Here is a 17,825-nt window from a genome sequence, read left to right on the forward strand (position 1 = left end):
AAATATACTTATAAAGAGAAAAATCAGACAAACTGAACATTTGGAAGTGGTCTCCTAAATTTTGCCAGAGCTGTAGAGTGCCATCCTTAATCTGTGCGATTCTCTAGGTATCGCTTTCTCTCTTTTCCTGTTTCATTCATGTGTGCAAAAGTACGCCTTATGCCTAAAATTTGAAACAGCTTTTCACTAAATAAATATATGTTCTGGCTGTCATCTATCAATCATTGAACCGTCCCATGGAACATTACATACTATTTTATTTATGGAAGTGAAAGGATGTCTCAGTTACCGTCAAATAAAGACTGATAACTGCAATTGTGTTCCCAATTGCGACATATAGCTGTGAGACGTGAGCACACACGAAAGCAGACAGAAGATTTATGCCTTTGAGCTGTGGTGATGGAGAAGACTTCTACAAAGGTGATGTACAACTAGGATCATCAACAAAGATGTTCTTGAAACTCAGCGAAACCCAGAGATGTTCCAGAGAGAAACTGACCTATTATAGACATATGGTTGAGGCAAGTTACTCAGAATGGTTAATGTTAAAAGGAAATGAAGAGATTAAATGCCTGTTGGATGAATATCATCAAGAATGGCACATGAATAAATATCAAGCAACTAAAAGAAGCCATGAAACCAGGAAAGCCTGGTGAGTACTAGTCTTCAGAGTATCTAAGGATCTCTATATTTGCATATAAAGTTAACAGTGCCTTGTATGGCTCAAGTGAAAACAACTGGGGTCCAGGGAAATATGATTTTGCAGAACTGATAACAGGTCAAGAGCTGGCAGGGAGTAGGAAAGAGGTGAGTAGCTAACTGCTGCATAGAAATCAATAAGCTGGAGAGAGCTGACTGGGATCTCGGGAGTTAACTCCTCAGCCTGAATGTAGCAATTGTGCATTCATCAGTTTGAGCAACACTGGCTTGAGACAAGTTTGACCTTCTTCTTGTAAACCAGACTGATGCAATTCAGTGAAGCTAGGAGAACGCTTATAAATGGGTATGGTTTTACATAGAAATTTCATTAAAGGTCTGCTGATCTTTTTATTTAGCAATGATTTAGCTTAAATTACATAAAACTACGAGAACACTTTAAGTCACATAACATACATATTCATCAGCATAACTCAATAATACAGATGATGTGTCCTTTACAACACTAAATTGGGGTTCACAGTATTGTGTAGGAATAAAAAAATATTTAAAAACATGAAGGCCCCTTTTAGGTGCTCTTTGACATCATACTGGCCTTGAATAGAGGCACTGGTGCTTTCCTGGTGCCCTCCTTTTCCACCTTTTTCTTTTTTGCTTTGTTTTTTTCCACCCAAAGAAAGAAACAAAAAGTGAAGAACATTACAAAAAATGTAACAGCATTTTTGTGGCGTTTTTGAGGCTTTTTAAAAGTGATTTTAGTAGCCATTCCAAACAATTGGCGCAGCACGTGAAAAGTCTTGGAGTCGGGAGTGAGAGGTTCTGATTATTGAGGATGCTAACCTCAGGTCATTCGCAGAATGGAGGGCACGGATAGGGTGGTAGGCTGAGATGAGGGAGGAGATGTAGGGTGGTGCTGAGCCATGGAATAATTACGCCAGAATTAGGGTCTCCTAGACTTACACTGAGAACTTGTGACCGTTACCTCTTACTTCTGGTCAGTCAGAAGTTGGGGTCACAAGATGGCGTCGCGGGACCAGAGCGGCATAAAAAAAAGATGAAGATGGTGGAGAGTTAGAATAAGATTGGAGGCAGGGACCTTACATTAGTAGCAACACTCCAACATTGGAAAAAAAACCACTGGAATTGTGTTTTAATAAAAAAATGAGACCTTCATGCAGCAATATATTTTCTTGCAAACTCATGTATGCCATGGCCAGATCCGATAGACCCCATTATACATGAATAGGTCCATTGGGCACCATCGGTGTCTGTCCTGTGATATATCTACGTTTTCATTATGAACAGAAACCATAACCCATATATGAATGAACCCCCTATACACAAAAGCTTCTGAAACAATGAGAATGTAGAAATATTGACCTTGTCATGTAACTTTATTTTATGCTTTTGTAAAACATTTGCAAATCATTTTTCTATACATAGAGTGACATGTAAAAGGTTGGGCACCCCTGGCCAAAATTACTGTTATTGTGAACAGTTAAACAAGCTGAATATGAAATTATCTCTAAAGGGCCTAAAGGTAAAGATGACACATTGCTTCGTATTTTAGGCAAATAAAAGTTATGTTGTACATGTTTACATTTTATAACATACAGGAATGGACACAGACAGAAGAGGGCCCCTGTGCAAGAATGATATTTGGGCCGTTCACTGCTCATAGTAATGCGCAATTCCATCTGCTTTAGAGGTGGTAGTCGGTCCCTTATCTCTTGGGCCCCTGTTCAGCTTCCCAGGTTGCACCAACCTTGCATATATAGGCCCTAGGGATGGGCGAATCCTGAAATACTCGGAATCGCTAGACTCTAACGAGTCCGACTCGGAAACTCGCTATTCGTTGCGAGTCTAGCAAGTCCAATGTTAATGAATGGGGATGCGAGTAATGCAGCATTCCTGTGCTGCCATTTTTTTTGTTCCGCTTACTTCCCGCATGTGGCTGTGCACACCATGCGGAAAGTAAGCAGAACAATTGCGGATGGTGCCCACGGTCCGGAGGAGAGGAGACTGTCCTCCAGGCTTTGGGTACCATATCCCTGTAAAAAATAGAATTTAAAAATAAAAAATATTGTTATTCTCACCCTCCGACGTCCCGCGCAGCCTTCCCGCCTCTCCACGCATCCGTTCCCAGTAGTCCTTTGCGAAAATGCCCACGATGGCATCCGTTCTCGCGGGATCGCGAAGTCTCGCGGTCATTCGCGCGACGTCATCGCGAATTACCGCGAGACATCGCGATCCCGCTAGAACGGACGTCATCGCGGGCATTTTCGCAAAGGATTACTAGGAACGGATGCGTGGAGAGGCGGGAAGGCTGCGCGGGACGTCGGAGGGTAAGAATAACAATATTTTTTATTTTTTTTATACATTTTATCTTTTACTACTGAGGCCGCATAGGCGGCCTCAGTAGTAAAAAGTTGGTCACACTTGTCAAACACTATGTTTGACGAATGTGACCAACCTGTCAATCAGTTCTCCAAGCGATGTTACAGATCGCTTGGAAAACGCTAGCATTTTGCAAGCTAATTACGCATGCAAAATGCTAGTTTTTCCGCGGGAAAATCACGGGAATTTAAAATGCGATTTTCCCGCGGAATGGAATTCCGGAATTCTCGCAGTAATTTCCGCGAGAGTTCCGGTACGTGTGCACTTAGCCTTATTTGCATTGGACTCGTTACTGTGCGAGTAATCGCTCGGAAACTCGCAGAGTACCGACTCCTGCGAGTCCCCTACTACTCGCAGAGTAACGAGTCCTAACGAGTAGATTCGCCCATCCCTAATAGGCCCATGAAATCCCTGAGACATTATGGTATGCTGCAGCATCTAATGCCCACGCACCCATAAAACTGTACATCGCCAGTGAGAATGAGCCTTAAAATGTGTTCATAATTGCAAACATAATAAACTCACAGCCGATAATGCAAAAATGTTACATTTCCATCTAATCGGCTGCAGTCTTGGGCAGAAAAGAACAACAAAATTACTCGGATAGTAGGATTGAAGGGAAAGTCTGTTTTATTAAACATTTATAATCTGAGAAGTTAAAAAAAAGAACCAAATCTTCAGAAACTCGACTTCTAGAGTTGTGGACACTAGATGGCAGCAGCATCACACAAGTTTCCCTTACACCCCCTTTTTTTATTATTAAAGACTGCAATCACCTCTGTGGCGCTCACAACCGTATAGCAAAGTCAGCTTCCGCCAATGCCCATTTTCTTTATTAATCCTATTCAAATAGAGCATCTGATCTCTCTGCGCCTCTGCACCCAAAGCCTAGTGGATCAGTTGGAAACTTGTTTGAACAATTAATATGAATTTCCTCTGATCAAAAGCTTCTTATAGATGCAGATGCTGATGCTTTAACCCCTTCCCATCTGCACAGAAATGGCTACGACTGCAGCCTGGAAATCCGTAGCAGCCTGATAATTCTGCCGGCGAAGAGAAACGCGGCATTATGTTAATTCTGCAGATGAAGCACAATGACTGTAATGATAGCCATATCAGTGTAATGCTTCTCAGCAGACATATTCAATAGGATACAATATAAAGCGCATGTGACAGAGGTTCCTTTTCCCGGCTGCTCCTTGTTACGCTGCTCCCTTGACGCTTTTCTATTTTTGCAGCTTTGGTTTTTAAATATTCTACAAGTTAGCAAAGGCAGAAAGAGTTCAAAGACATCAGCAAAAGTCACAGACAAATCCCAGCCCTGTGAATGTGGAATTATGTGAACGCTTTTAATAGGAGATATCCGTCTTAGCTCCACCAGTCATTACTGATGACACTGCTATGAGAATCCATCCAGTCTCAAGGAGACATCAGTTCTTCGCTTCTATATAAAAAATAGAGGGTCAATTTGTCCTGATCGAGAGCTGTAAATGAACTATCCAGACACTTAATAAGGTTCCAAGTCCTTTGTATTCCTGGCTATTCTTCAAGAGCTATCTTTTTTTTTTTTTGCAAAAGGGCCATGGAACAAGTGATCACTTTAATTAGGATTCATTCTGTGATCCCCAGACTTGTGCTGAGATCACTGCAACAGTCCTATAGTAATGAGAAGGAAAAGCAAGCAGCAGAAAGCCTAAAAACAGCCCTGGCTGCTGACAGAGGAGTCACACACAGTGTGCTTCTGCCTCAGCTCCTGCTGCACCTCTTCCCACACACCCACTGCCTGCACTGAGCACATCTTATGGACTGCGAGTTGGCTGAAAGTTTAACTCTTGCAGATTTAGCATTTCATGCCATAGGGCTTGTGACTGCTGCATCCCCCAGTGATGTCATGTGAAGGAACCTAGAGCAAGCTGCCTGCCATTCCGTCATCTCTGTGTATGTGGGGCTTTCCTCCTGTAGATGGAAGGAGACTGGTGCTAGGGAGGTCTCTGTGCAGCTTCAGTCTCTTTCCCCTCTTTGTGCTCAGTGATGGTTGAGTCCAGCTCCTTGTGCTGCCTGCTCTGCACAGTGTAGTGTCTGCTGCGATCTCTGTCCTCCAGCCACGATCCTCCTGCCTTGCTCTGGATCAGACCTGACTGTGGTCACACTGCCCGAGGCGCTGTCCGTTCAGCACCAGCTTCTTCCATCGCTTGGACCTCACCAGGAAGGTGTCTCCTGCTTCTGCTGCCTGCTCTCCTGCAGAGGCTCGTCTGGACCTTCATGATGACATGAGAGGCAACTTCAGGTGGCTTCACAACCTGGATCACTTCTCCATTTTCTGGCTATTTGATTGTGTGGGTGATCAATCTGGAGAACGGTGAAATATCGCTGAGGAATCCGTGTGGATGTGTGGAGACTACAGAGACATGACTGCGCTGGGGACATTGAAGTATCTGCTGTTTGTGTGCCTAGGATTCCTCACTGCAGCTAAGGGTAAGATTTATGCCCATTACTTAGTTATGTCAGGGGCTTCTTGTATTGCTGATCAACCAGTGTGGCCACTGGATGGCTGAGGTGGTGGAAGCCCCTTAAGTTAGACATAGTGAACTGAGAGCTGCAAGGAACAGACATAAGCCTGGATTCTGGCAATTCTAGAAGAGGTTAATATGGAGATCTATGCATTGGGTGATAAATGATGTGCTAACGCCATATGGCTAAGGTGCTAGCCCCCCAGCTCTCCATTAGTGGATTACAGGGCAGACTTTGTAGCTGTATGCATTATTACACATGAACCTGTCAGGATCTCACCAATGATGGATACTTAGATGGTGTATTGATGATCATTGCATTGTATGATGAAGGATGTGGTTACACCAGATAGGTTAGGTGGTGAACCTCAAGTCCTATATTAGTGGGCTACAGAGTAGACTTTTTAGCTGTAATAATTACACATGAACATGTGAAGATCTCACCAATGATGGATACTTAGATGTTTTATTGATGATCATTGCATTGTATGATGAAGGATGTGGTTACACCAGATAGATAAAGTGGTGACCCTCAAGTCCTATATTAGTGGGCTACAGAGTAGACTTTTCAACTGTATAAATTACACATGAACATGTGAAGATCTCACCAATGATGGATACTTAGATGTTTTATTGATGATCATTGCATTGTATGATGAAGGATGTGGTTACACCAGATAGGTTAGGTGGTGAACCTCAAGTCCTATATTAGTGGGCTACAGAGTAGACTTTTCAGCTGTATAAATTACACATGAACATGTGAAGATCTCACCAATGATGGATACTTAGTTTTATTGATGATCATTGCATTGTATGATGAAGGATGTGGTTACACCAGATAGATAAAGTGGTGACCCTCAAGTCCTATATTAGTGGGCTACAGAGTAGACTTTTTAGCTGTATTAATTACACATGAACATGTGAAGATCTCACCAATGATGGATACTTAGATGGTGTATTGATGACCATTGAATTGTGTGATCAAGGATGTGGTAACACCAGATTGGTTAGGTGGTGAACCTCAAGTCCTATATTAGTGAGTTACAAGTAAGAAGCAGCAGACTTTTGGCTCAATCTGAAGTGCATTTGGATCCTGGCAATGTTGCTTTACATAAAGTCAAAAATGTGATGGCTAATTTTGGGGGTTACATAAGATAGCTGAAGTGATAGCCCTCAGATTGAAGAAGTAGACATTAAGATAGTTGGAATAGATGTGGATATGCACAATGGCAATGCAGATTTTTTTTTTTTACAAGAGGGTTTCTTGGTGATCTAGCTATACACAGTAGTTTGATAAAGGATGTGATAACTCCAGGGCAGTGCACTAAACAGTAATATACTTAGGAGCCTAGAGAAAAATGGGATGTAGTCATATATCACTTACGGTACCAGTGTCTGCATCCACCTTATAGGGAGATTTATTGCACAGATCTTATGATGTTTTACTCAGTAATCAATCTCCACCAGATAATTTATTGTAACAAGTTGCCACCATTAATGGCTTGCTGTATGGTATTGTGTGGAAATAGAATATAGACAGTATTCCAGCACAGTACAATATGGAGATCTTATCTTACATTTATGTCCATGTTTCTTAGTTTCTTTCCTTTTCATTAATCAAAAGTCGTTTTAACTTTTGACACATATGCTCCTTACATGAATATTAGGCTTCTATTTTTGGGCAATTGCTACACTTTGTTATATATGTTGTGCTATGGAATGAGTTACAAAGGTGTAATGCTATTACTAAACTGACTGGGGTCCAGTCCTAAACAAGTGCTCCTTGAACCAATGGGAAAAGTGTTGGCTCTTGAGTTGTATTATCCTTTACATGGTATTGCCTTAAGGATTTATTAAATCGGCAGTTTATGATAATAACACTAAAGGGAGCTCATATTCAAAGCTTTCTTTGGAGAATTAAGCCCTCTTTTAGTAGACAGCCTTGCTAAAAGGCATATGTACAAAATTGGAAAATATGAGTTTTCCATTCAAGTACATACACATCTTAATATATGACTTCTGGCTAGGAGGTGTGATGCCCTCCCAGGATCTCCGAGTCACAGTTGTGTGTACAATATACTTATATGGAATATTGCATTGACCTTTATTTGTACAGCATGTCTAAACATCAGCCTCTTGTTAGTGCACAACCTTGGTCTACGAGGCTTTTTTTTATATTATTCGTGTTATTGTTTACATGAACGACACTTTTTATTTCCCTTAATTTTCAATTTTATTAATGAAGGTCTAGAATCCAGTGTGACTATACAGAACATGACTATGTCTTTTGTCCATGATGTCCTTCCTAAGTAAATAATGGAACTCAATTCCAATGTGTATTTATGAAAGTTGATGATGTGTAGGCTGCATATTACAATGTGCTCAGTAATAAAATATAGATGATAGAGATGGACTGATTATTACCACTTGGTTCCATGGTTTATGCTGAAGGCGACCTTGCCATCTGATCTGGTAATGAAGAAGCAGGAGGAAGTGTGTGATGTTCTCTGTGCAAGCTCTGAATACATCTCCAGCCTGAGCAATTCGTGTGTAGCCTGTAGATGCAGCACACATGCTGTGTGTGTGAGAGGCTGTGTGTGGGCTTTTCTTCTCAAATGTTCCTTCTTTTCCACTCTCTCGCATTCCCCCTACAGTAATTTATAAGCTGAGCTCACACTTTATTTTGCACGTTTGAAGGTGGTTATCAAAGCTTTTAAGGTTAAAAATGTCAATATATCTAAATTTATATCTCCACCCTCTACAATTAAAGGATTTGTCTACTGTAGTTTTGGTGTGACGTAGTTGGTGTGCATGTTACAGTATAAGGCTGGGGTCACACCACTGTATTTTCTCTTATTTTAAGAGAATCGGGCCAATTATGTTCATCACATTCTGATGCAACGCTCATCAGAGTTTGATCAGAGAGCGGTAAGAAGATAGTTTAGTCCTGTTTTCTCGGGAGAGGAGAAAAAAGTCTCCATCTTCACAATTCTGTCAGTCCATGAAAATTGAACTGCACTCAGATGTCATATGAGCGTGTTCTGATTTTTTTCACCGACTCATTGACATGCATGGCTGAGTGTGATCCGAATATAGGATTTTTTCCTGGTCTAAGGAAAATATTGGACATGTGCACGGCTCCATCGAATAACATTGGTCCGAATGCGATTCAAGGATCGCACTAAGACTGAAAACACCATCTTCCACACAAGCCCTAAAGCACGATTTATAGAAAATTCATCTGTGACTATTGTAAAGCAATATCTTCCAGCAAGCACAGACTGGATCTGTAGTAGCACAAAAAGTTGGAGAACATTATTAAAGTGCATAGTGGTCACTGAGGCTATTAAATATGAACTCGCTAAAGAATCCATTCCATAAATCTGAGAGATCTATTCACAAGTATGACTATTATGGTTCAGTTTGTTTCCTATGATATATTGTAGTCTTTGGGGATTTCGGTCCATTTCCCTAAACAGTGGTGTATGACAAAGAAAGGCATACTAAACACAAGATGTGTAACCCAACGTCTTTCTTAGGGGTGTAAAGTTCTTGAAGGTCTATAATATGCTCTGTAGAGGGAAGAATTCAGGCTTTGCTGTTTATTCAACCACTAGATTTTGGCCCGATGCTATAGCATCGGGAGGATGCGATAGCATCACACCTCTTGCCATGTTAACCCTCAACACACACACTCTCACCTTTCACCATCTCCACTCACTCTTTCACTCCACATATGACCCCTTCTCTCACTCCGTCTCTCATACTCACGCCGTCATCGCCGCTGCTCCACGATCCCCGACATCCTGGATCCAGACGTTGTCCACGCCGGCGACATGTTCTTGCGGCGACGTCATCTTGAGTATCGTGAAATCCCGCGATACTCAAGATGGCGTCGCCGGAAGAACATGTCGCCAGCATGGACGACGTCGGGATCCAAAATGGTGTCGGCGAAATCTCGCGAGTTTTCGCCGACGCCATTTTGGATCCCGACGTCGTCCTCGCCGGCGACATGTTCTTGCGGCGACGCCATCTTGAGTATTGCGGGATTTCGCCGATCCAAAATAGCGTCGCCGCAGGAACATGTCCCCAGCGTGGATGCCGTCGGGATCCAAAATGGCGTCGGCGCGAGATTTCGCTGACGCCATTTTGGATCCCGACGTCCTCCACACCGGCGACATGTTCTTGTGGCGATGCCATCTTGACTATCGCGGGATTTCGCTGATCCAAAATGGCGTCGTCGCAAGAACATGTTGCCGGCGTGGAGGACGTCTGGATCCAGGATGGCGCCGGCGGAAGAAGATGTCGGGGATCGTGGATCAGCTGCGATGACGGCGTGAGTATGAGAGACGGAGTGAGAGAAAGGGTCGTATGTGGAGTGAAAGAGTGAGTGGACGTGAGTGGAGATGGTGAAAGGTGAGAGGAGTGGTGTGTTGATGGTTAACATGGAAAGAGGTGTGCGGTGACGTCACCGGTTACAACTGGACGGAAGTTGTTACAACCGGAAGCTGCTTAGGGCATTTATTATTATAGATAATATAACTAGTCGGAAATCTATTTCAGTTAGGCTTTTCTCTATTTCATTCCATATGAATGTCTTAAACGTGAAATGGTCAACGGTGAAGTCTCAGGTGTGCTGCACCGGGCGACCTGATTTCAGTAGTATGCCTCCTAGCTTCATGCTCAGGATGAAGGCTTTGGTAAATCTGGCCACCTGCAGCAGATCTGACGCCGGAACGTTTTGAGCACTAGCGTGCAGGTTTTAGCATAAATCCTTACATACTTTAATAAACCCAGACATGATGGATTTGAAACTTGGCATTTACACACATTTTGAATTCATAAGCTGTGGTGTGTATGGAATTTAGAAGTCTTCATATTTCACTGTCGCTGTTCTCCGCATAAGCAAACAGAATGTACCGTACTGTACATTGTGCACTTCTTTGTAGGAACATATATCTATAGCACATGCATGACTCAAGAATGGATCGATTTGCAGTTCCCCTTGACCTCACCATATGTATTGTAACGCTTCAGCTGGCATTATAATACTATCCATGCTTGCAAGAACGAGATCCTACTCAGTGTAAATGCCAGCTGCACATCTGAAGTCATTATGCATGAAAATAACACTATGAAGAAAGAAGGTATCAGAGACACTGCTTATGCTAAATAGAGGTTAACTGAGGTATAGAAGCAGAGATTCATTGGAAAATACATAGAAATGACAGAGCATACATTTTTCATTATGAATATCTGCTCATCTCGTTAACGCATCTGTCAGAATACTGGAATTATATAGTTAACAGCAAGAATGTCTTCACTGCTATATCTTTAAAACTGGTGGGCTGCGTCAATCAGAAAGGGTGTTTAGTAGACTATCTTTGGTTGCCAGGCAACACTAATGTTTGATCATTTTCCATTGTTCGACTTCGTCACATAAATGTAATTTCTTTCTCTGATAAATGCCATAAAGAGCGTTTCCACCCCAATTGCAGTTTTTATACAGATACAGAAAAGTGTACATGTAAAAAGTAAATCATTCTGAGGGTATTTTTTACAACAGTATCCCATATAATTGTTCACCATTCCTAAACTGAGGATGCTAGAAACACTCTGGGTGGCGAAGTGCAGAAATGAGTGATGTGTGGTGTGTGACTCCCTATATTCCCATGCAACATTGTAAATAGGTTTTATACCAGTGTACAGGCTGAGAAGCATAGACTTAAGAATAAGGTGTAATTCCTCCATTAAAATTATTTTCAGTATATATAAAAATTAAAAGGGGCAAAGATCAAGATTATAAATTGGTGATCCCCAAAGAGCTCACTACTGGGATTGCCCATCAGTGATTATCAAGGGTACTGAATATTGTGGTGTTTGAGCATTTTGTCTCTTTTGCATAGTTCCTCATTTAAAGCCTCTACTATAGAATAAGAAGAACAATAACGGTCGTTGCATTTCTTCAGGCTTCATATGTGAAGCATTCCTTGCTGCTTTAAGGTACTGTCACACTTAGCAATGTACCAGCGATCCCGACCAGCGATATGACGCGGTCAGGACCGCTGGTACATCGCTAAGTGGTCGCTAGTGAGCTGCCACACAGGCAGATCTCACCAGCGACATCGCTAGGGTCGGGGGTTGCTACTTACCTGTCACACCAGACGATCCTGCGTCCTCCCGCCCGGCTCCACGCTCGTCTCTCCACAGGAAGCACCGCAGGAAGCTGACGACGAGAAACAGTCCAGGACATTCTCGCGCGATCAGCGATAACCAGCGGGGGAGCGGTGGGAGGTAAGTATCAGACACAGCGATATCACTAGCAATATCACTATAACGTCACAAGTTATAGCGATATTGCTAGCGATATCGCTTAGTGTGACAGTACCTTTAGAGTCAGCATACAGCAACCCTCCAACCCATCTAAAAATTGACTACAGATAGCAATGGCATATATCTCATGTCTGATGTCCTGCTTTTGATCTCCACTTCTGAGTGCTGAGGTAGCTTCCTTTGAGACCAAAATACTCACTGCAATCTAACTGTGAGATAGTCAGACGCTCTGAAGCACATGTCCATTTTATAAGGACATTCTGTCAGTGGTTACCTGGCAGCTCTAAAACAACTACCATGGACAGGTTTAGCACAAGCCACCTTGGTTACCAAATCCCAAGGGTTGCCCTGGGCTTCATCCTTTAAACTCAGTACAAGGATCTGGACTTAAATGGGCTCCTGGGCTGGGACAATGGAATAAGCCTTTAATCAGGGGTTGAGGCTGGTATGAATGGTTAGGTAGCCGGGCACCACAAAGAGGGCAGGAAAAGTACAAAATCAGAATATATAATAGTCAGACACACAAGTCAAGATGAAAACAAAGAATAATGTTACAACAAGGCACAAACAGACAGGACTGAATCATAGAAGCACAAGACTATATCTGGCAGCTTCCAGCAGTAAGCTGGAAGCTTGACTGTGGTGCTCGCCAATTGGCTGGAGTTAGCTGAGAACTAAAAATGGGCAGCACATACTCCCACACTGTCAAACTAGACGGCACTGCAGGTCCCAGTAACCCTAACCTTAATGGCTGGATAGAGCCTGCACCATCCAGAACTTCTGGTTCTAACATTTCTTCTATCACCAGTTCAGAATAAATATGGCAGCACCTGGCGTCAAAAGAAGATATTGCAGAATCAGGTCCTTGTGGAGAATGACACATTGGCATGGCTTACACCATTGTTGGTGACCTCAGTGATTCTTTCATTTCTGCTGTCTGTAACAGTGAGAGTTGGCAGTGGAGGCACAGAGAAGGATGATTCAGACTTTTTACTGAATCCTCTATGTGACTGCAGTGGCTATTTTTTTTTTCTAGAAGAAGTGTCTTAGCACTTGGAAATGGCAGACGTAGGGACGAAAAGCAGGGTAGCTATGGTGTCCAAGCATTAGTCACATATAGGCTAAGTTTTTACCTATTCTGGAGTGTTTAAAAAATGTAGCATTAAGGCGAGGACCTGAAAAGCAATCTGTCTTATATAGGAAAAATAAATTGTCTCCAGCTTACCTAAACTTATTGGGGTATGTTCAACCACAGATTTGCAAACTGTTCCCTTTAACAATTGGAAGAACTTTGACTGCAACTCTGAAATATAATACAGCATGTTACCTGACGAACCCAGGAAAATAAGTAACTCCAAGTAGCTACCAATATACTGAAATATTTCTGTATAGTAGTTTGCCATCTATGTATAAATTGCTAAACGATTCTTAATGGTGGACATACACAATAGGAACTAAATCATAGACTTTAATGCAGTAGTAAGCAATTATCTTGATGCATTCTGAATACACATTTTGTAGTCGGTTCCTTTTGTACAGCAGACCAATAATATGCAAAGTGGTCACTAGTGCTCATGTTAGTGCTTCTTTCTCGATATAATGGGTAGACGGGCTGAATGCAAAGCTTTTACTGGTTAAATGCTATTGAATGTTCGAGCTATACAGAGGATATTTAAAGCTGATAAGGAAGCAGTTGAGCTATGGTCACAGAACAGATAATCTGAAAGAAGGACCAAGTCAGATCTCGGCTTCTCAACAAGTGGTACTGCTCAAGGTACTGAAATATAGGACAGGAGAAAGTAGTGGATACAGAATTATGCAATAATTATAATACACTGCGCGGCTATCACAGTATATATATATACAGTATATTGCAATTTTTGTCAGGTTATCAATATTAACAGCATTTACTTTAATCTTCTGTAAATTGGACTATTTGGAGTTCTGAGAACTACAGTACAGTACGTACATATTCAGCCCGCTACATATTAGAGCGAACATCAGTAGCTTCTAGTGTCTTAATGGTGTAATATACAATGTCAAAAACTTGGTATTGGAGATGAGTGCATAAGCACAAGTTAATATTTTCCTGTTTGTGAATTTTTTCCTGAGAAATTTAATTTGCAAAGAAGTAATTCTCTACAAATATAATGTCATGTATTATGCGCTAGGGTCTTCTCAGACCATAATAAGTATAATATGTAAAACATAGCAAAAAATTGCTATAGTCACTTCTCTGGACCCCTCCAGTACTCACCGCCATCCATCGCAACATCCTCTGATCCACTGGCATTCGCATGTGAATCTTCAGTACTATTGCACTGTACCAGACATTCAGGTGTCATGGTGCCATGGGAGGACTGTGAGCAAGCGCGCAGGGGTTAATGATATCATGAAAACCCATCACGATTGGCGGGAGATCAGAAGATGGTGTGAGGAGGGTGGGGCGGTGAGTAGCGAAGATGATCCGTGAGTAGGTGAGGTGAGTATAATTCTTATTTCTTTAAACTTTTGATGACCTATTATGGTTCAGAAAAATGTCTGTCAGTCACCACTATTTTTCTGAATCCATGTGGAAGCGATTTGCAAGAAAATCTACATTTTGGCAAATGCAGATTTTTCTAAAAGTTGAGTCAAGTTCAATTTCACTGGAAGTTAGTCGCTCATCTCTACTTGGTATACCTGCTTAGTTAATTAAGAGGCGGTCTCCTGGCATTTACCATCTCGATGTTATTAAAAAAAGGCTAGTTTCACACTAGCGTTTATTCTACGCAGCGCACGGCGCCGCTAAGCCACGCCCCCTGCCGGCTCCCTGCCCACCCCATCCGGTCATCGCCGCCTACCTACTATCGCACATGGACGCTTGCGATCTGCGCAACCTATCTTTAGCATACGGTGCGCAGATCATGCGCTAGTAGGATTTTGACGTGCGCTGCACACTTTTGAAGGTGCGCCCGTGTGCGCCGAATGAAGCATGTTGCATTTCGGCGCGCTCGGCGCACCTTCAAAGATGCGCAGCGCACGCCAAAATCCTACTAGCGCACGGCCAGCGCACGATCTGTGCACCCTATGCTAACGATAGCAAGCGTCCATGTGCAATAGTAGGCGGCGATGACCGGATGGGGCGGGCAGGGAGCCGGCAGGGGGCGGGGCTTAGCGGTGCCGTGTGCTGCGTGGAATAAACGCTAGTGTGAAACTAGCCTTACTTCTCCCTAAAACAGGATAAACCCATTAGGCAGTATTCACATCTTTGGTGCACAATATTTAAGAGGGTTCAAATGTAACATATCTAAAAGTAGATTGGCACTCACCACAAAGAATGATAAAACAGCAGTTTATGTTGTTTGCATTGTTGAAAGGTATACAAAAAGAGCAATATACAACAGGTCCGTACCCCATGGCTGTGTAATGCACACAATGCTTTCTCAAGGTCCATCTCTGCGTGGTTCATTGCTAGGCCACTTTTTTTTTCTAAATGAGTATTCCGAGGCAGTGTTCACATGTCCTTATATATTATTTCTATTTTTTCAATTTAGAAAAGACAAACAGAATTGATACCTGAATTAGAACTTTCTGCATTGCTTTGTCAAACCAAAACAGAAGGGCCCCATTGATTTATATGGAAGAAAAAGTTCTGCATGTAGGAGTTTAATTTCCATTAGGAAAATAAACAAACGAGAAGCTGACCAGGGGTGGACATATCATTGGTGCAACCTGTGCAGCCGTCAGTGGGCTCATTTCCACCTCCAAAACATGTGAAACTGTATTTTAAATGAACTATTGGTCTACTAAGGACCCTTTTTACTGTTCTTGCACGGGGCCTTTTTCTGCTTGTGTTTTCCAGTGATGCAGATGGGTTCCATACAAATCAATGAGGGACCCTGTGTTCCTTTATTTGACACAATAATGCAGAAGATGCCAATTCCATTTATTTTTCTGTTATTCTGTTCTAAATATAATAGACAAACGTAAATAGCATATGGACATTTTAACATAGCTTAAGTCAGACCAACAGTATGTACAGGCACTTGCCAGCAGTTGATTGGTGAGTCACCTATTAGTTAAGAATCAAGCCTTGCTCAAGCTTCAGCACTTCGAGAACCTACAAGGCTTTTGAGCAGGGCTTGTACTTCCATCATTGCCATATGCATACATTTTTAGGTTTAATTAAAATTGACTAATGCAATTCTTTACATCTTGAGAAATAATTGTGAACTTGGCTCACCAGTTCCAACATAGTCAATGCAAAAGAACATTTGTAAAATAATATCTAAATACACGGCCGTAACAAAGTATTTTGGAGCTCTAGGCATATGAAGCCAATGGCTCCACTTATCACCCCCAAAACAAAGGAATGGCTCAGGGACTAAGGTAACAGGACCAATAATGAACATTCCCCCTTCCCCTCCAAATAGTTAGGTAGCAAACTCTGAAGACCATTTCCACTAAAATTGTTCCCTTTTTCACAAACAAAATCAATTATTTTTACTGACAATTTACATAATACAGTGGAAAAAATAGCAATATTCATCCCTGACGTCTTATATTTTAAACGTAGTACCCAAGGAAAGTAATCGAAAATAATAAAGCGTAACTATAATTGGAGCCACTTGGTTTTGATTAAGGTGTCCAGCATTTGGCAAATACACTAATGGAAAATAAACAGAGCCCCATTGCAAATAAAGGGATACGTCTGATAGTTTTTGCGTCCGTCATGCGACAAATACAGCTTGCACAAAATTGATGGTGGTTCTGGTGATGTATTCAGGTTCGGGTGACATTGATGTAGTGATGGTTCTGGTGCTCTATTCATGTAGTGATGATGATTCTGGTGATATATTCTTCACCAGAACCATCATCACTTCATGAATACAGAGCCAAAATAGTCATCAGTACATAATTAGAGCACCAGAGCCATGAATCGTACGTGAATACGACCAGAAACATCATCAGTAAATAAATACATCAACAGAACCACCATCAGTACATGAATACATCAACAGAACCACCATCAGTCCTTGACTACTTCACCAAAACCACCATCAGTAAATTAATAAGTCATCAGAACCTCCATCAGTACATGAATACATCACCAGAACCACCATAAGTACATGAATATATGACCAGTACCAAGAGTACTTGAATACAAGAACCAAGCTTAGTACAATGATCGATTGTAATATCAAGCCAGTCGCATAAACAATTATATCACATGAACCTACAACTTCCAGCATGTTCTTAACAAGGGTAAGGAGATACTGGGAGTTGTTATTAACAGCTATCATCAGACTGTGACCATATAGGAACCACAGTACTGATGAGAATTAGTAAGTATTACAAATAAACATTTACATCCTGGTATTTTATAGATTATGCCTTCTCTGGAGTCATCTCTTTGCTTTCATCTCCATCTTGTCTAGATTCCATGATGACTTTTCACATCCACAGCTGTTCTCCGCAGACCTCCATCTTCTTCGGTCTTTTGCAGCACATCCCAACACAGTTACCTTAAAAATAACAGTGCCATTAAAATGCCCTCTATATAAAAATATTTTTTCATATTATAGCCTAAATAAGCCTCCTATGGTATATAACCTCCAAACTGTCTACCATAATCAGCTATAACCCTACACCATCTGCCCTTATGAACCAGGCCTATACCATGACTGTCACCTCTCTAATTTTCCATTACACTTTCTATATCTCCACACTACCGCCCTACCATGCTAACCCCTTCCCATATTGTGCCTCTATTTCATGTGTGATCTCTCCATATCAATTCTGTGTTGCTTTCCACACTATGGCCTCATACTACCCACCACACTGCCCTCTTAAAACTGTTACCACTCCTCACACTGTTCCCCTACACAGTATGATGGTCACCACAGCCGCCCATATGGAATTATTTCAACAACAATCCCCAATATA

The 17,825-nt window shown here is 41.9% G+C and overlaps 1 protein-coding gene across 3 annotated transcripts in view; it reads left to right on the forward strand.

The window, feature by feature from the left end:
* The first annotated feature begins 4,056 nt into the window (after window positions 1-4,056).
* The window catches only part of CSMD1 (CUB and Sushi multiple domains 1), a 2,734,739-nt gene continuing 2,720,970 nt past the window's right edge, over window positions 4,057-17,825 (forward strand). For all 3 annotated transcript variants that reach the window (XM_073589180.1, XM_073589181.1, XM_073589182.1), the window contains exon 1: window positions 4,057-5,529. In XM_073589180.1, the coding sequence (XP_073445281.1) occupies window positions 5,442-5,529 (88 nt within the window). In that variant the 5' untranslated portion in view covers window positions 4,057-5,441. The remainder of the gene's footprint in view (window positions 5,530-17,825) is intronic.

The sequence above is a fragment of the Dendrobates tinctorius genome, unplaced genomic scaffold (assembly GCF_039654945.1).
Source record: "Dendrobates tinctorius isolate UK_male_01 unplaced genomic scaffold, ASM3965494v1 ptg000107l, whole genome shotgun sequence".
In the NCBI taxonomy this organism is placed as follows: domain Eukaryota; kingdom Metazoa; phylum Chordata; class Amphibia; order Anura; family Dendrobatidae; genus Dendrobates; species Dendrobates tinctorius.